The sequence below is a fragment of the Coregonus lavaretus genome, assembly GCF_964263955.1.
Source record: "Coregonus lavaretus genome assembly, chromosome: 6".
Taxonomy (NCBI): domain Eukaryota; kingdom Metazoa; phylum Chordata; class Actinopteri; order Salmoniformes; family Salmonidae; genus Coregonus; species Coregonus lavaretus.
Window position 1 is genome coordinate 28,290,964 of NC_139993.1, and position 16,285 is coordinate 28,307,248.

General features: G+C 43.2%; 1 protein-coding gene across 3 annotated transcripts in view; it reads left to right on the plus strand.

Annotated features, from left to right (window-relative positions):
- rabgap1l (RAB GTPase activating protein 1-like) overlaps positions 1-16,285 on the plus strand; it is a 141,744-nt gene that overhangs the window by 108,969 nt on the left and 16,490 nt on the right. For 2 of the 3 annotated variants that reach the window (XM_084162974.1, XM_084162975.1), the window contains exon 12: positions 9,426-9,554. In XM_084162974.1, coding sequence (XP_084019100.1) covers positions 9,426-9,554 — 129 coding nt within the window. Of the gene's footprint in view, positions 1-9,425; positions 9,555-13,476; positions 13,675-16,285 lie in introns of those variants that run through there. The other variant, XM_084162976.1, reaches the window with a different exon arrangement.

The following is a 16,285-nucleotide window of genomic DNA, read 5'->3' on the forward strand; positions in this document are numbered from 1 at the left end:
AGACCAAAGATAACCCTGAAGGAGCTGCAAAGCTCCACAGCGGATATTGGATTATCTGTCCATAGAACCACTTTAAGCCGTACACTCCACAGAGCTGGGCTTTACGGAAGAGTGGCCAGAAAAAAGCCATTGCTTAAAGAAAAAAATAAGCAAACACGTTTGGTGTTCGCCAAAAGCCATGTGGGAGACTCCCCAAACATATTGAAGAAGGTACTCTGGTCAGATGAGACTAAAATGTAGCTTTTTGGCCATCAAGGAAAACGCTATGTCTGGCGCAAGCCCAACACCTCTCATCACCCTGAGAACACCATCCCCACAGTGAAGCATGGTGGTGGCAGCATCATGCTGTGGGAATGTTTTTCATCGGCAGGGACTAGGAAACTGGTCAGAATTGAAGGAATGACGGATGGCGCTAAATACAGGGAAATTCTTGAGGGAGACCGGTTTCAGTCTTCCAGAGATTTGAGACTGGGACGGAGGTTCCCCTTCCAGCAGGACAATGACCCTAAGCATACTGCTAAAGCAACACTTGAGTGGTTTAAGGGGAAACATTTAAATGTCTTGGAATGGCCTAGTCAAAGCCCAGACCTCAATCCAACTGAGAATCTGTGGTATGACTTAAAGATTGCAGTACACCAGCGGAACCCATCCAACTTGAAGGAGCTGGAGCAGTTTTGCCTTGAAGAATGGGCAAAAATCCCAGTGGCTAGATGTGCCAAGCTTATAGAGACATACCCCAAGAGACTTGCAGCTGTAATTGCTGCAAAAGGTGGCTCTACAAAGTATTGACTTTGGGGAGATGAATAGTTATGCACGCTCAAGTTTTCTGTTTTTTTGTCTTATTTCTTGTCCGTTTCACAAGAAAAAATATTTTGCATCTTCAAAGTGGTAGGCATGTTGTGTAAATCAAATGATACAAACCCCCATAAAATCCATTTTTATTCCAGGTTGTAAGGCAACAAAATAGGAAAAATGCCAAGGGGGGTGAATACTTTCGCAAGCCACGTTATCATTGACTTGGTACTGGTACCCTGTGTATATAGCCACGTTATCGTTGACTCAGTTACTGGTACCCTATGACTATAGCCACGTTATCGTTGACTCAGTTACTGGTACCCTGTGAATATAGCCACGTTATCGTTGACTCGGTACTGGTACCCTGTGAATATAGCCATGTTATTATTGACTCTGTCCTGGTACCCTGTGTATGTAGCCACGTTATCGTTGACGCGGTACTGGTACCCTGTGTATATAGCCACGTTATCGTTGACTGGGTACTGGTACCCTGTGAATATAGCCTCGTTATCATTGACTCTGTACTGGTACCCTGTGTATATAGCCACGTTATCGTTGACGCGGTACTGGTACCCTGTGAATATAGCCACGTTATCGTTGACTGGGTACTGGTACCCTGTGAATGTAGCCACGTTATCGTTGACTCAGTACTGGTACCCTGTGTATATAGCCACGTTATCATTGACTCTTTTTTATTTTTTTATTTAACCAGGTAAGCCAGTTGATAACAAGTTCTCATTTACAACTGTGACCTGGCCAAGATAAAGCAAAGCAGTGCGATTTAAAAACAACAACAACATTGACTCTGTACTTGTACCCTGTGTATATAGCCACGTTATCGTTCGACTCATTGTGCATTTATTCCTCACTATTGTTTCTCAATTTTTCTCTCTGCATTGTTGGGAAGGGCATGTTAGTTTATGAAGCATGTGACAAATAACATTTTATTTCATATAAGATCTGTTTTGCCTTTTAGATCGCATTGAATAAGATTATATGGATAGGGGGACCTGATCTTACCTCAGCACTCTGAGAAGCTTTTTGACCTCCAAGATTGACACTGTGCTAAGGTTCATATGGAGGTAGAAGTTGCTCTTAACTACAGATCTAGGATCAGTTCATCCACCCCAAATTCTAACTAATTTGAGAAAATTTAAAAATATATATTTTCCTGTTGTTTTTTTTTACCAGACTCAATATACGGACCCCCATCCTCTCTCTTATTTAGTAACCTTTTCACTGAAACACTTTTCTGTAGTGTTGAGTAATACAGAGTAAATGCATGGGAAGAGTGTCTGCTATGTCAGTCAGTATATGATGTATATGGAGGAATGTGGTGTGAGAGTGGAATAGTTGCATATGTCTCCCTCTGCAGTCCATAGACAGAACTGCTGGGCGAGATGAGACACATATACCTAATTCAGACAGAATTGTGACAGTATGTTTCCTGTAAAAAACAATTGGCCATCGTTTATGACCACCTTTCAAACAGTCCCATTTTTACCACATTCTTGCTGGCATAAGCCTTTTATACATCCTGTTGTGCGCATGCCGGCACCGGTGACGAGTGGGAGTAGGGATGTGCCGATGTGGGTGGGCGTCTATTTTAATCAATCCATTGAATATACACATCACAAAGAAATCCAATATTAATTCATTTAAGCAGGTTTTAAGAAACATTATTAGACTAAGACATTTTATTTTCAAAAGAATTGAATAGCATATTTTGAGTTTAATTATGTTACTGGTCTGTGCAGCCAAGAAATCAGTAGTTAGTTACAGACAAGACACAACAAGTAAAATTTTGAAACAGAGCCCATGCCCTCATTTATTTTGTTTGTAGGTCCTTGTATGTGCTTTAGAAAACATAGAATCTGCTCCCTCGGATCATTGGTCCCCCTGTAGCTCAGTTGGTAGAGCATGGCGCTTGCAACGCCAGGGTTGTGGGTTTGTTTCCCACGGGGGGCCAGTATGAAAATGTATGCACTCACTTAACTGTAAGTCGCTCTGGATAAGAGCGTCTGCTAAATGACTAAAATGTAAAAAATGTAAAGAAATTACACCCTCTTTGAAAATGTCGCTTTTTTTAATCCACGTTTCATTTTATTTTACTCTCACTCCTCTTTGTTAGATAGCATGCACATTGATAGCTGGCTAGCAAACGTCCTCGCCAACTGTTTTTTATTTATTTATAGAAGCAGCAGACAGTTATCTAAATCGGACTAATCGTAGCAAAACATAAATGCACAACAAGATATTGTAGCCTATAGCTTTTTGCCACTCCAGTATTAAAGGAAAAGCTGAGCGGCTTGCTTAATTGCGCACAGGCTCCCACCATTAATTAGCTAAATATTAGGTCTAATACTGCAGTAAATGTATCATCACCAGCCAATGTGATCACACCATAGCACACGTTCTCTCCTTTCAAACTCCCCACCAGTTATTTTGGTTGAAGACAGATGGCCTTCTAGCAATTTGTAGTTTAAGTTAGAAACGTATGCATATTAACCCATCATTTATTAGCTAAATATAAGGTCCTTTTAAATATTTACCTGTTAGTCAAGAAAAAAAATATGAAATGGAAGATGCACAGTCTGCCTTCCCCCAAGCGGAATGCCAAAGCATTTCTATGACAATAGACAAGAACAGCTCAAGGACAGAACTACATACATTTAAATTGAGAATTCTGTGAAGCTTTTTGAATGACGAGGACGAGTTTTATGTCGGACAACAATAGAATGTTCATGATTTAATGCGTTGGCGGAAATAAAAGTACATGCTTTGTTAACGGCAATACTTTTCAGATATAACGAAAAGGCGTCAAAAAGTTGACGGCATGGTAAAGTTGGCAGCTTTTCATCTTGGAATGAATGGGATAATGGTTGCCCAAGGTCAGGAGGTAACAAAATACAGCTATTTTGTTACATAAACATTATTCATATATTTCACATACATGGTACTTTTATACACAGTATTACATGACATAAATGTTGTTTGATATACACATTACACATTAAAAGGTACTCAGACATATACGATATACATGATATATGGTGTTTTCGGTCATAACTATTACAGATGAGCTTTCAATCCCAGCTACTCTCAGCCCATCCCATCTAGCTCCGTAGACCACCCTCTCTTGATTTCCATGTGCCATATATTTTTCAGCTGTGCTGTGATTCATGAATACATCTTACATGAATTCTGAACCTTTTTATAATCTCATAGTATCCATATTGTAAATTAAAGATGAATATTTTTGCTAAGAGTTTCATTATATTGTTAATTGATTGACTATGGCTTTCCAAATCGCCCAACATTGCTATTTGTAGGTTTAGTTTTAGATTCATGTTGTGATTTTTCAGCCTCTCCTGAACCTGTGACCAGAAACGAGCTAAATGGGGGCAATACCAGTATAAGTTACCTAATGATTGTTTCTTTGCAGCAAAATCTGCAGAGCTGAGATGGTTGTATGCCCCATATATACAGTATAACATTCTGTTGGTGGCAAGAGTTTTGTATAATAATTTAAATTGAAAAATCAACCATTTTGTGTTTTGAAAAATCGATTCCCAGCTATTTTGTAACCTGTATTGTGCGGCTGTCAACATTTTGGTCCTCAAAATAAACTGGTATATTTGCCTATTTATGCAATTTTTTCAGTCTGGTTTTTAATATAGGCCAAATAAACAAATCCCCTACCCTCTCCCCCTTTCACTCCTCCATTTCTGTGGTAATACTGCAATCAGTTGGTTGTAACTTTGAATAGAGCAAACCGTTCCATACATTTCTGATAGCTGCGTGTGTGACAACTCCACCATTCCTATTCATGATATCATTAATAAAGATAATACAATTTTCAACAACAAAAAATATCCAAACAATATTTTTAGTTTTCCAGTGCAAAACGTTTTCAAACATTTCAATGAAATATATTAATTTTGTTCACCTTCAACTATAGTTTGCCATGGAAATAGATGTGGTGAAATATGATGAAACAACAAATCAGGATATCGAATGATGAGCTAGATCAGCTAAATACTATATTGTTGTTAGCAGATCCATTTATGATGGTATCAATCTACTTGTTTTGATACCACCACGAATGTTGGGATGGGAATGGCATTGCCGATCTATCCGTATCATGCAGGGATCTTAAGGAGGTCATATTGATTTCATAAGAGGGATGTAGCTCAGTTGGTAGAGCATGGCGTTTGCAACGCCAGGGTTGTGGGTTCGATTCCCACAGGGGGCCAGTATGAAAAAATAAAAAATAATGTATGCACTCACTAACTGTAAGTCGCTCTGGATAAGAGCGTCTGCTAAATGACTAAAATGTAAATGTCAAAATGCAATATTTCACTGAGAATTAGGCGAAGTTGCTGCATAACATTGTTGTTCTAGAATCAAGGAGCATGCAGAGATGCATGGGGCTGTGTCTCCTTTGATTCAACACAGTAGTATTTCTTTTATTTATTATACATTTAGCAGACGCTCTTATCCAGAGCGACTTACAGGAGCAATTAGGGTTAAGTGCCTTGCTTAAGGGCACATCGACAGATTTTTCACCTAGTCGGCTCGGGGATTAGAACCAGCGACCTTTAGGTTACTGGCACAACGCGCTTACCCACTAAGCTACCTGCCTTGCAAGGGCATCGCAAAGAATGGTCTCCCCTGTGTATCAGAGTACTGCAAATGCTGTGCTATTCCTGACGAATGCAGGTTGCCTATATGTTGACCAAAAAAACGACACTCAATTGTTTGGACGTTGTTCCGTTTTTTAAATCTATACATTTTTTAAGAGAGACTATGTAATTGATTTTGGAATGTACAAAGGTCTCTATTTGAAAACCTTGCAATTAGACCTGTGTATAAAGTTAGAGTGGCTTGTTTCAATTCAGTTGTTTAGTTTGTCATGATTGCACTGCGAATGTGACTTTTCCATGTCATTTCGTTGAATCACTCCGAGGGGAAATGGGTTACAGTGAGGATAACAGGACCATATGGAGTGTGTCATGTCCACAGAAACCTACTGTGTCCTTCTCTTCACACTACATCAGACCCTCGGGTGGAAAGGGAAATGAAGAGAGAGAGAGAGCGAGAGAGAGTGATTGAGAGGTGGATGTCTTTGCTATTAATGAAAGCGATGAGAGAGAGAGAGAGGGAGATGGTTATAAAGAGAAAAATACATCAGAAGAGAGCGAGGGAGAGGAAAGAGAAAGTGCTTTGTGGGAAGAAACCATGTGTGATGTGAACTAGCAGCTACTGGGAGGGCGATAGCTCCTTCTGTTTGAGCTGATACACTGTCTCTACACAGTGTCTCCTCGGGGATGATACACCTACTACGGTTTGTTGTTAGATTTTAAAAAGCCTCCGGCAACAACAGAGTAGTGCTTTCATGCCAATGAAGTGTGTGTGTCTGTCTGTGTGTGTGAGAGATTGTATATTAAAAGGGAGATACCATGAGGATGGCGATAAACGTGTATGTTTGAGGGATGGGGAGTGGGTAGAGTAAAGGGGTTCCACTGCCTCTCTTCTATTGGTCAGTTATGACGGCATTCTCCCCCCTGAGGTTCCCGCTCCCCTCTCTCTCTCTCTCTCTCTCTCTCTCTCTCTCTCTCTCTCTCTCTCTCTCTCTCTCTCTCTCTCTCTCTCTCTCTCTCTCTCTCTCTCTCTCTCTCTCTCTCTCTCTCTCTCTCTCTCTCTCTCTCTCTCTCTCTCTCTCTCTCTCTCTCTCCCCTCCCCCCCACCTCCCTCCCTCTGTGCACTTGCCCTCCCCTGCCTGTCTGCAGTAGTCCATTTGGAGCGCACAGCAGCGGCAGTAGCATCCGTTAGCCATTAACAGCAGTGCAGAAAAGGGGGGAGGCCCCGTTTTAAATTTGTTTTCAGCGATGTCTACCACGAACGCATCAACCCACGGACCCCCCTCTCACTCTCCTTCCCTCCCCCCTCCTCCTGTCCTCCTTCCCTCTGTACTCCTCCTCGTCTTCTAGCACCTCTCAGTCTTTCGGTCACATGCTCTCTGTCTCTCTCCCTCTGTGTTTTGCGCGCATGCTCAGCCGTCCTCCCGCCCAGCCCCAGACCAGACTTCTGCATTGGAGCAGCACGAGCAGTAGGCTTAGCCATTAGCTGTTAGCATCGCAGGGCCTTTTAGGTGGTGAGTGCTGTAGGAGGGAGGAGGGAGCACCGATGTGCTTTGCTTCTCCTCCTGCCTCGCCTATCCGTGACCCGACCTGTGACTCCAGGGGTCCCCTGCTCTCCTTTTTGGCAGAGGCTTTGGACCATCATTGTTAGACACAGCAAAGGACCCTCCTGTTCTGCAAAGGACCTGGAAGGAAACCTTTACTTTGACTGGAAGGATTTCTACCCTAGCTGTGTTTTTGTTATGGAAGTCTGCTCTGCTGGAGTCTTAGGTGAAGGAGTCCCTTTTTGAAGCCTTGCTGTTTCTGTGAACAAAGGGCAGTGGCTGTTTCAGTGCTCCTCTGTTGAAGTGAAGGATTTCCTGAAGAAGAGAGATGCACGCATACACAAGCACATACAGGCTTGTGTGCCCAGTGTCCTGCTAAAGCTCACTGCCAGAGCCATCCTCTCTCCTCTGCCTCTCCCTGATCTAATGTGATCTCCAGCACCACGTCTGTTTCCTCTCTGACTCTGATTCACCATCGACTGTAAGGACCGGTCAGCTGTAAACAAACACGTCTCCAAGACGTCACATTTGGGACGGAAGCAGCTTTTAGCTAAGGCTGTGTGGCTGATCGAAACACACGCAAACATAACAAGCTCTAGTCACTTCCTCCCCTCAGCTTCCAAAGTGTTTTACATCAGAAAGGACCACTCGTGTGTGTGTAAAGGGACTACATCATTTGGAAGGGATTTTTATAGATGGACTTTCTGAAGCAAACTCAATCCATCTACTTTGCCTGCTGTGGCCTATATGTCTATATCGTTACAACAGGACTGGTGATATAAAAGTACCTTGCTTTCTTTTCTCATTTATGCGAAGTCCTGGGAATAGGGGCTTGGTTGTGAAAGAGGGATTCTCTCTCTTTTGAAGGAGGAGAGTGGAGGATAAAAAGTGGAAGACTTATTACCTGTCCTCTGTTTAAACCGCCGAATCATGTGCCGTCTGTTTTGCTGCTAGGCAACGGCGTGCCCGTTTTTAGAATTTTGGAAAAAAGCAGTGTGAAACAGGATCAGTATCTTTTCAGAACCGTGACTGTGTAATATTTCTCTGGCTGAATCACAGTGATAGCACCCCAGATCTACACTATGCTGGATGCTCTGGTCAGTTGTGAGGTAGGGACTATAGTGTTATCAGGCCTAGGGGCTGTGTCGGCTCTTTGACAGTGGGGCTTACTGAATGGACATGATGAACCCAACGAACTCACTGATTCTCTATGCTGCTCAAACCCGCTGGATCCTCTCTACCTTTGAAAATCATTATATTTATGGTCTATTTTTGCTGAGTTTGTATTATCATCGGGGATGACAGTCTTGAGAGAAGCTCCCATCCAATACCTCACTGTGTTGTGTGTGTCACCGCCCAGAACTATCGACCTGTTCTTTCCCCCAAAAGGTCACTGCTGTCATTTGTAAAGACCGTCTGTAAAGTGTGCATTGCTAAACAGCCAAAGAAAAACATCTCTGCTGGACCCTGACCTCAAGTTTTGGCCCGAGTTCGCAGACCCTGATACGAACTTAGCTTGGACGTAGCCGGGACTTCGGACTGCACGCTGGCCACCCTGGCCCCAGAGCGGGACCCTCCCTCCCCCTCTCGCTCTCCACCCTCCTCTCCCTCCATTTCCCCCACCACCCCACCCTCACCCCCGGTGATGACCCCAGCGGTGCGGAAGGGCAGCTGGGGGGCAGAGGAAGGGGGTTCAGCGGAGGAGAAGGCTGGGGAGACAGACTCTGTCTGTAAGGTGATGGGGCTCTTGGGGATGGGCCACCGCCTCTTCGTTCCCCGACTTCTGGCGGTGAGACTAGGACAGGGACTGAGACTGGATAGGAGGGGTTGGCCAATCTTACCCTGCGAGGGCCACTGCGGGCGTTAGATTTCTCCTTAGTGAAAATCATGTTTCAACATGTTTTTGTAATGTAGTTATGTTGTTGAATAGCTTGGGCTGTTAATGTTGCGTTTTGTGTGAGTCTAATTTTGGATCATCATTATGACAATGCATTGTATGCCTTCGGGTGGCGCTATTGCAGTTATTGCCATGGTAGTCAACCTGTTCTAACTCTGTTGGCATGTGACACTAACAGATATGTAGTATTATTGCAGAATACTACTATTACCGACTAAGTTTGATGATGTAGTGTCATGTTTTCAGACTTTCTTATGTCAAGGGAGCTAAAATGCTACTTCTACGCTTTCTGTAACAGCCCTGCAAATATAAGCACTCTGGTTGCGATTTACTAAGCGCTTGTTCTAGGTGCAAAACAAAAGAGGCTGCAACATACTTAACCGTAATGTCTTATTCTTTCTTCAAGCCTTTGCTTTGCATTTTTAATACCCTCTATAAAAAAACAGGTGCAAAGTTTGGGCCAAACACAAAGCAGATTTAGTTGAATGGATACTATATATACCCTATTCTATTGGCTGAGCTTCTCTTGTTGTCTTTTCCCCACAGACATCTAAGGAAGACTTGCTCCAGGCTGACTTCGAGGGAGCACTGAAGTTCTTCCGGGTCCAGCTGCCCAAACGCTACCGGGCTGCAGAGAACGCTCGCAGGCTCATGGAACAGGCCTGTAACATCAAGGTAGGAACATTTATTCGGTTTTCTGTTCCCCTGCAATGAACACACTGCACCGACCACTGGTCCAAAAGTGAGCTCTGCTCAGATGCTTATGCCTCCGACTGGGCGAAATCCGGTTTTATTTTCATAGATGTGGAATTGTCAGTCTAGTTGAATTGGCTAGATGACTTCTCAGCCAGGTTTTCCATCAGAGCCGAACGGCGGATGATGATGATTCCTTGTGAACTTTTTTCCTTTATTGGTCTCTCAATATCTCTCAGCCTGTCTGTGTGTGGTTGTAGATGTAAACTGTACCTACATCCTCCCACATGGAGAATATAATGAGGTCTGTGGTATTTGGGGAATGTGCTGAGGTCAGAAGAAGGCCCCAGTAGCCCAAGGCTGCCTGCCTGCACACAGAGATGACACCGGAGCATCAAGGCTCAAGACACACACACACACACACACACACAAAACACACATGCATATTGACGCCACACACACACATACGTTCACCTTCCTTCACACTCTTCACATACGCTGCTGCTACTCTCTGTTTATTATCTATGCATAGTCACTTTACCCCTACCTACATGTGACATATTACCTCAATTACCTTGACTAAACCGTACCCCTGCACATTGACTTGGTACCGGTACCCCCTGCATATAGCCTCGTTATTGTTATTTTGTGTTACTATTTTTCCTTTAGTTTATTTAGCAAATGTTTCTTACTTTTTTCAACTCTGCGTTGTTGGTTAAGGGCTCGTAAGAAAGGATTTCACGGTAAGGTCTACACCTGTTGTATTCGGCACATGTGACAAATAAAATGTCATTTGATTTACCCAGCAGCTCCCGTGTTTGTGTGTGTGTGCGTTTTTCTAGCTCGCTTCACAACTGTGTATAGGTGGCAAAGCAGAAGGCAACAGTATTCCTAGTGTCACAGGAAGGAAGAAGAGAGAAATGGAAGAGATAATTCTCTCCATCCCCACCCATCCCTGCTCTCTGTGTGTGTGTATATATATATATACTCTCTCCCACCCCCTCTCCCCTGTGTATTTCTAACCACAGGATATCCTGAGTGTAGACACTCTGCATACATTATTATGCAATTATTGTCTTGTACAAGCTTATCTCTGAAAGTTCCAGGAAGAAAATCATGTGCTAAATGTTCTGCTTTCAACTAAATGTTTGAGTGATATTATTTCACCTTCTCACATACTGACATAATGTAAAACACGCGCACCACAGGATGCTGCTGAGAGGAGGACATTTTACATTACATTTTAGTCATTTAGCAGACGCTCTTATCCAGAGCGACTTACAGTTAGTGAGTGCATACATTTGAGTGAGTGCAGGACAACTCATAACAATAGCTGGAATGGAGTGAATGGTATCAAACACGTTTGAGTTAAATTACCATTCCATTTATTCCGTTCCAGCCATTACTATGAGCCCGTCCTCCGACACCGTCAGGTGAGTCCAGAGGATGACTTGAGGGGCAGGCTCTAGGACCATGAGGGAGAGAGTCTGGGAGAGAGCTAGAGCAGGAAGGAGGGCCTTACAATGACAGAAGTGTACAAGGTGAGCTGAACAGGTGACTGCGTGCCACACAGTGAGTCAGCAGGAGAAGGAAATGGAGGAAAACGCCTAATCTCTTTTGTTTGATTCGGGCCAGAGAGGCTTTCACTGCTCTTTTTCGACCAGCAGCAGTGTTTGATTCTGGATGAACTGTGCAACGAGAGAGAGACTTTACCTAGCTCTGGCTACTCCTATGTTCTGTGACTGTCTTTCACAAACGTTCACACACACACACACACACACACACACACACACACACACACACACACACACACACACACACACACACACACACACACACACACACACACACCCTTGAGAGTGGAGTGTCTCTGTGTTCCCATTTCACATTAGCAGTCGCTGGTAGAGATTCCAATCACCTTGGATTGGAAACACACACTGCAGCAAGACTGAAGACAATGTGAAACCAGCCTGCACTCTGAGCTTGCAAGGCTGTATGTTTTGGTTTAGCTTCGACCATTTGAACCAAAATACATTTTTGACTGTGATTGTGGTGGCCGTCAAGTCTCTTGGGAGCTAAAACGTGTAATAGGACCCTCTGATTGACTGGCTGTTAGGACTGACCTGGAAACTGCTTTGGAATACAAGGGACTTTCCGAGACCCTGGGGCATGAATGAATTGCCTGATCAAAACCCATCCAGCAAGAGATAATTAACTTACTGAGTGTGAGAGAGAAACGAGCCACAGCAGCAGCCCTCTCATCCTGGGATTTCAATTCTCCCTTCAATTTCCTCTGAAGTGACATTGTGCCTGAGGTGTTTTGACAGAGAAGAGCCTAGTCTCCAGAAATAGCCACTCTATTTTTGCATCTTGTCCTTTTTTAACATGTTTTTTCATACCTATTTCATCTTTTGGTGGAACTAAAAAAAGATTCTGTTGGAGGTGTGTGTCTCTGTGTGTCTGTCCTGTGCCCGTGTGTGTTCACTTCTTTCAGGAGACAAGCTCATGGAGTGAGTGAGAGTGAAAGAAAGAGACTTGCATCACAGAATTTGGTGTCATTAGAAGCAATGAAGCACAGTGTCTACCGGCGACCACAACCATCATGCCCTGTCAATGGAACTGCACTTCATCAAGCTCGGCGTTGAGTCCGTTGATGATATACCTCATATGTCCACGAGAGCCAAAAAAGGAAAGCTAGCTAGCCTGTTCAATTTACTTTGTCCTTTAATTTTTTCGTTTATGTCTAAAGCGGATCAACTTGACTCCTAAGCAGCTTAGGGGAGTACAAGAATTCACTGGCACCTGCTAGTTGGGGAGCAAAGCTTTCTACGAGTAACAACCCACAGGATTATGGGAAGGAATTTGAATTTCACAGCCCTTAAACACCCCAAGGACAACGTTGAGGAAACTTCAAGACATTTCCAGGACAAAAAGAATACACAACAAGGCTTTGAAACTTTTAGCATTTAAAGTCCATTCAAAACCAACTCAGGATTCCCACTGAAGGCGCTTGATTTGATTGATTAATCTAGTTGCAGTTATTACATTTCTTCTGCCTGCTTTCAAAATCCCTCTGGGAGAAGTTTCAAGCTCAGCGGTTTCACCAGTGGAAGAAGAGAGAGGGAGAGAGAGGGGAACAGAAGGAGCGGTTACTCAGAATGCTGCTACCTTGAGAGAAGGAAGGAAGGAGGAGAACGTATACACCAGGGAGATCTCCTGAAGTTAGCTAGGCTAGGCAAAGCCCCAGGAGGATCTGAAGTGAACAGTTGGGTCCTGAGGAGCCTGGCTGCAGGCAATGTAACCTAAACCTTGGGAGTTTATTTGAATTACAGCCACCAGATTAGCTGTGTTTAGTCATTTAGTTTTATTTGGATTCTATTTTTTTGGAGGACACAAACTCTGTGTGTAATGTGTGCAGACTGCAGTGGTACTAAACATGTCGAGTCATTGTGATCGGTCTGACAGTTCCAACACTTTCTCACAGACAGACATGCTAAAACATACAGTTGAAGTGTATGTGTAGCTTAGTAGGAGTGCGACTAAACCAGACTTTATCTTACCAAGACCGAAGGGAGGTGAAAATAATACCCGGAGCGCAACCTGAGAAGAGCGGGAAATACGTCACGGATCGCAGGACAAACAAATGGAGAAAAGGAAGAAAGAAGGAGGAGAAATAGCAGCCTGGCAGTTCTGAAACGAAAGACACTATCATCCTCTCAACACGCTTGAGAACACCAAGCATCAGAGAGGGAGAGGGAAACAGAGAGAGACGGGTGTGTTGCAGGGATCCTCCCTTACTCCCTCCTACCTCACGCTGTCCCGCCCTCCTTTAGGGGTGTGTCTTGTACCCTGAGGGACAGTGAAAGAGGCCAGTCACTCCTCAGGCTGTCTGACCGACCTGTTGCCTCTACTGTCTCCTCCACTTCTCCACCCGTCCACTCCTCGTCTTCTTCCCCCACCTGTGGAGCTGACACTATCCTGTGTCAAGATGATGGAAGAGATCTCCATCACGGTGGCGTATGATGCCCACGTCATCAACCAGATCTGTGAGGAGGATATCCTGGTTAGCCTGGTGGCCCACTCTAAGCCTCCCAAACCTGTGGTAGGTGTAAGTCTAGGTTAAGTCTGGGTCTAAGTCACTCCTCAGTCCTGGCTACTTCTGGCAGCCTCAACTCTCTTCACTTCTGTCTGCACTCTGACTGTCTAAGAACCGCTGAAGGAAACACTGCTTGTTTGTGCAACAGTGAACACATTGTATCTTTTTTTTTCTTCTGGCTTGTAGGAGACAGTATAGATTGTAGTGTGTGTCTGTCAGTCAGTCAAAAAATTTTTTACCACGCAAGTGACCTGGAAGATTGTATTTTATCAGACATTTGAGAAATTTACCGGTCATCCATATGCATTGGGTGCGTAATCCATTAGGGCGTCCGCCATCGCCATCAATAAACAAGGGATATTTGGCAAATGAGCCAAATTTACGTGTCCTTAGAAACAACCTGTAACAAATGACAAAAACACTATTCCTTGTGTTTCGATGTGTAGCATATGAAAAACTTTATAGCCTACTGTTTTGTTGGTTTTTAATTTCCTAAAACAATAATTGTCCACCTCATGGTTCAGCTGTCGGAGATTTCAGCACAAAATGCATCAGGGCATTGCATTCATAGGCCTATAGGCTTAGGTGGCCACTGTATGATATTAATATTTTAAGAAATGTATATAAAGGAAGAGAAGCTTAGGCCTAGCCCCAGAGAGAGAGTAATAGAAATATGCCTATGGCATGCTACGACACTAACATACATTTCTTTATCCTTGTAAGATAGGCTACTGCGTCTGCTAGAGAGATATAGGCGTACAGGAGGTTCATTTGTAAATTTTCGATCCTAATATTTTTTGTCAAGCTAAGCATTATTTTGTTACATTATAGGAGTAACTCTAGTAGGCCTAAAACGTTCTTCCTCACCTCAAGTTCAAATGTCGGAGTCAGTTGGAGCGCCGGTGCGCACTGCCTTTATGTCATAGGCCTGCAGTATAATAGGCTAATAGCCACACCACACCAAACCTTCACAAATGTTTCTGAACTTTATTAGGGTAATATCAAAAGTAAGTCAAGCCACTGGGGAAATACAAACATGTTATTATATTGTGGCAGACACAACAGTACAGTTTAAACTTAATTTGGCCAAAGAAAATGGCTCAACAGAATGAATCAAAACACTTTTGAACTGGTTTAAAAATTCCCAAAAGTGTTGATTAAGCTATATTGCAGCAATTACCAATCAAGGCTAGTGTCTACCGTATCTAACACATGACAGCAATAGGATAAGGATATTTATTTAACTTAAACTAAATAAGGCTATAAAGATAAAATTTAATTTAGCCAATGAAAATGTAAACAGAATTAATCAAAATAGGTTTTGCATATTTAAAAAACTGGTTTAGATTAATAAATAGGCTAACAATGATTACAATCATATACAATAATAATGATAAAACAAATGTTTATAAATATGAAAAAATGTATAACTTCAAGTTCCAAAATTGCATCCTACCTGAATAGCAAGTTACACAGTAGCCTGCATTTGGCCGCGCCAATGTTCTTCTCATCTTTGTCCACTACAATAGTAAGACTTGTCCATTTGGAGGACATTCCCCTTTTAGGCTTTTCACTATAGGCATACTCTCTAACTTTTGTTTTACATTAAAAAGGCATCCATTTTCGCAATCAACAGTAGCCTAGGCCAAGGCTCCTCTCGCTCTCTCTCTCCCTCTCTCACCTTAGCAGCAGGCGCATGCACATAAGGCAGCGCACAAGGACTGAGAGAATGGAGCTGGAGCGCGAAATCGGGGTGTATGATAGGCAGCCTTGGACAATTTGGCCGGCTACAATTTTATTATCGGCTCTTTAATTAATTTTATCGTCCCAAAACCGGCAATTACCAGCTAACGGAAACCATGGTATGAGTTGATACACTGAAATGCAGTTTGAATTTGCATTGTAATTGTAGATATACACTGAGTATACAAAACATTAAGAACACCTGCTCTTTCCATTACATAGACTGACCAGTTGAATCCAGGTGAAGGCTATGATCCCTTACTGATGTCACTTGTTAAATCCACTTCAATCAGTGTAGACTAAGGGGAGGAGACAGGTTAAAGAAGGATTGTAAAGCCCTGAGACAATTGAGACATGGATTGTGTGTGTGCCATTCAGAGGGTGAATTGGCAAGACAAAATATTTAAGTACCTTTGAGTGGGTTATGGTACTATGTGCCAGACGCACCTGTTTGTGTCAAGAACTGCAACGCTGCTGGGTTTTTCACGCTCAACAGTTTTCCGTGTGTATAAAGAATGGTCAACCACCCAAAGGATATCCAGCCAAATTCACAGAACTGCTGGAAGCATTGGAGTCAACATGGGCCAGCATCCCTGTGGAACACTTTGGACACCTTGTAGAGTCCATTCCTGACGAATTGAGGCTGTTCTGGGGGCAAAAGGGGGTGCAACTCAATATTAGGAAGGTGTCCCTAATGTTTGGTATACTCAGTGTATTTCAGTGGTTCAGTGTGTACTCCTAGTATTCTTTTCCCTTTCTCTAGTCAGCTAAATGTCAGGATGCTAACCAAATTACAACTGTCAGATTGTTTCAATTACAGAGTTATTTTCGGACTCAAAGGAGACCTTATTCTTCACCCAGCATGTATGAGCGT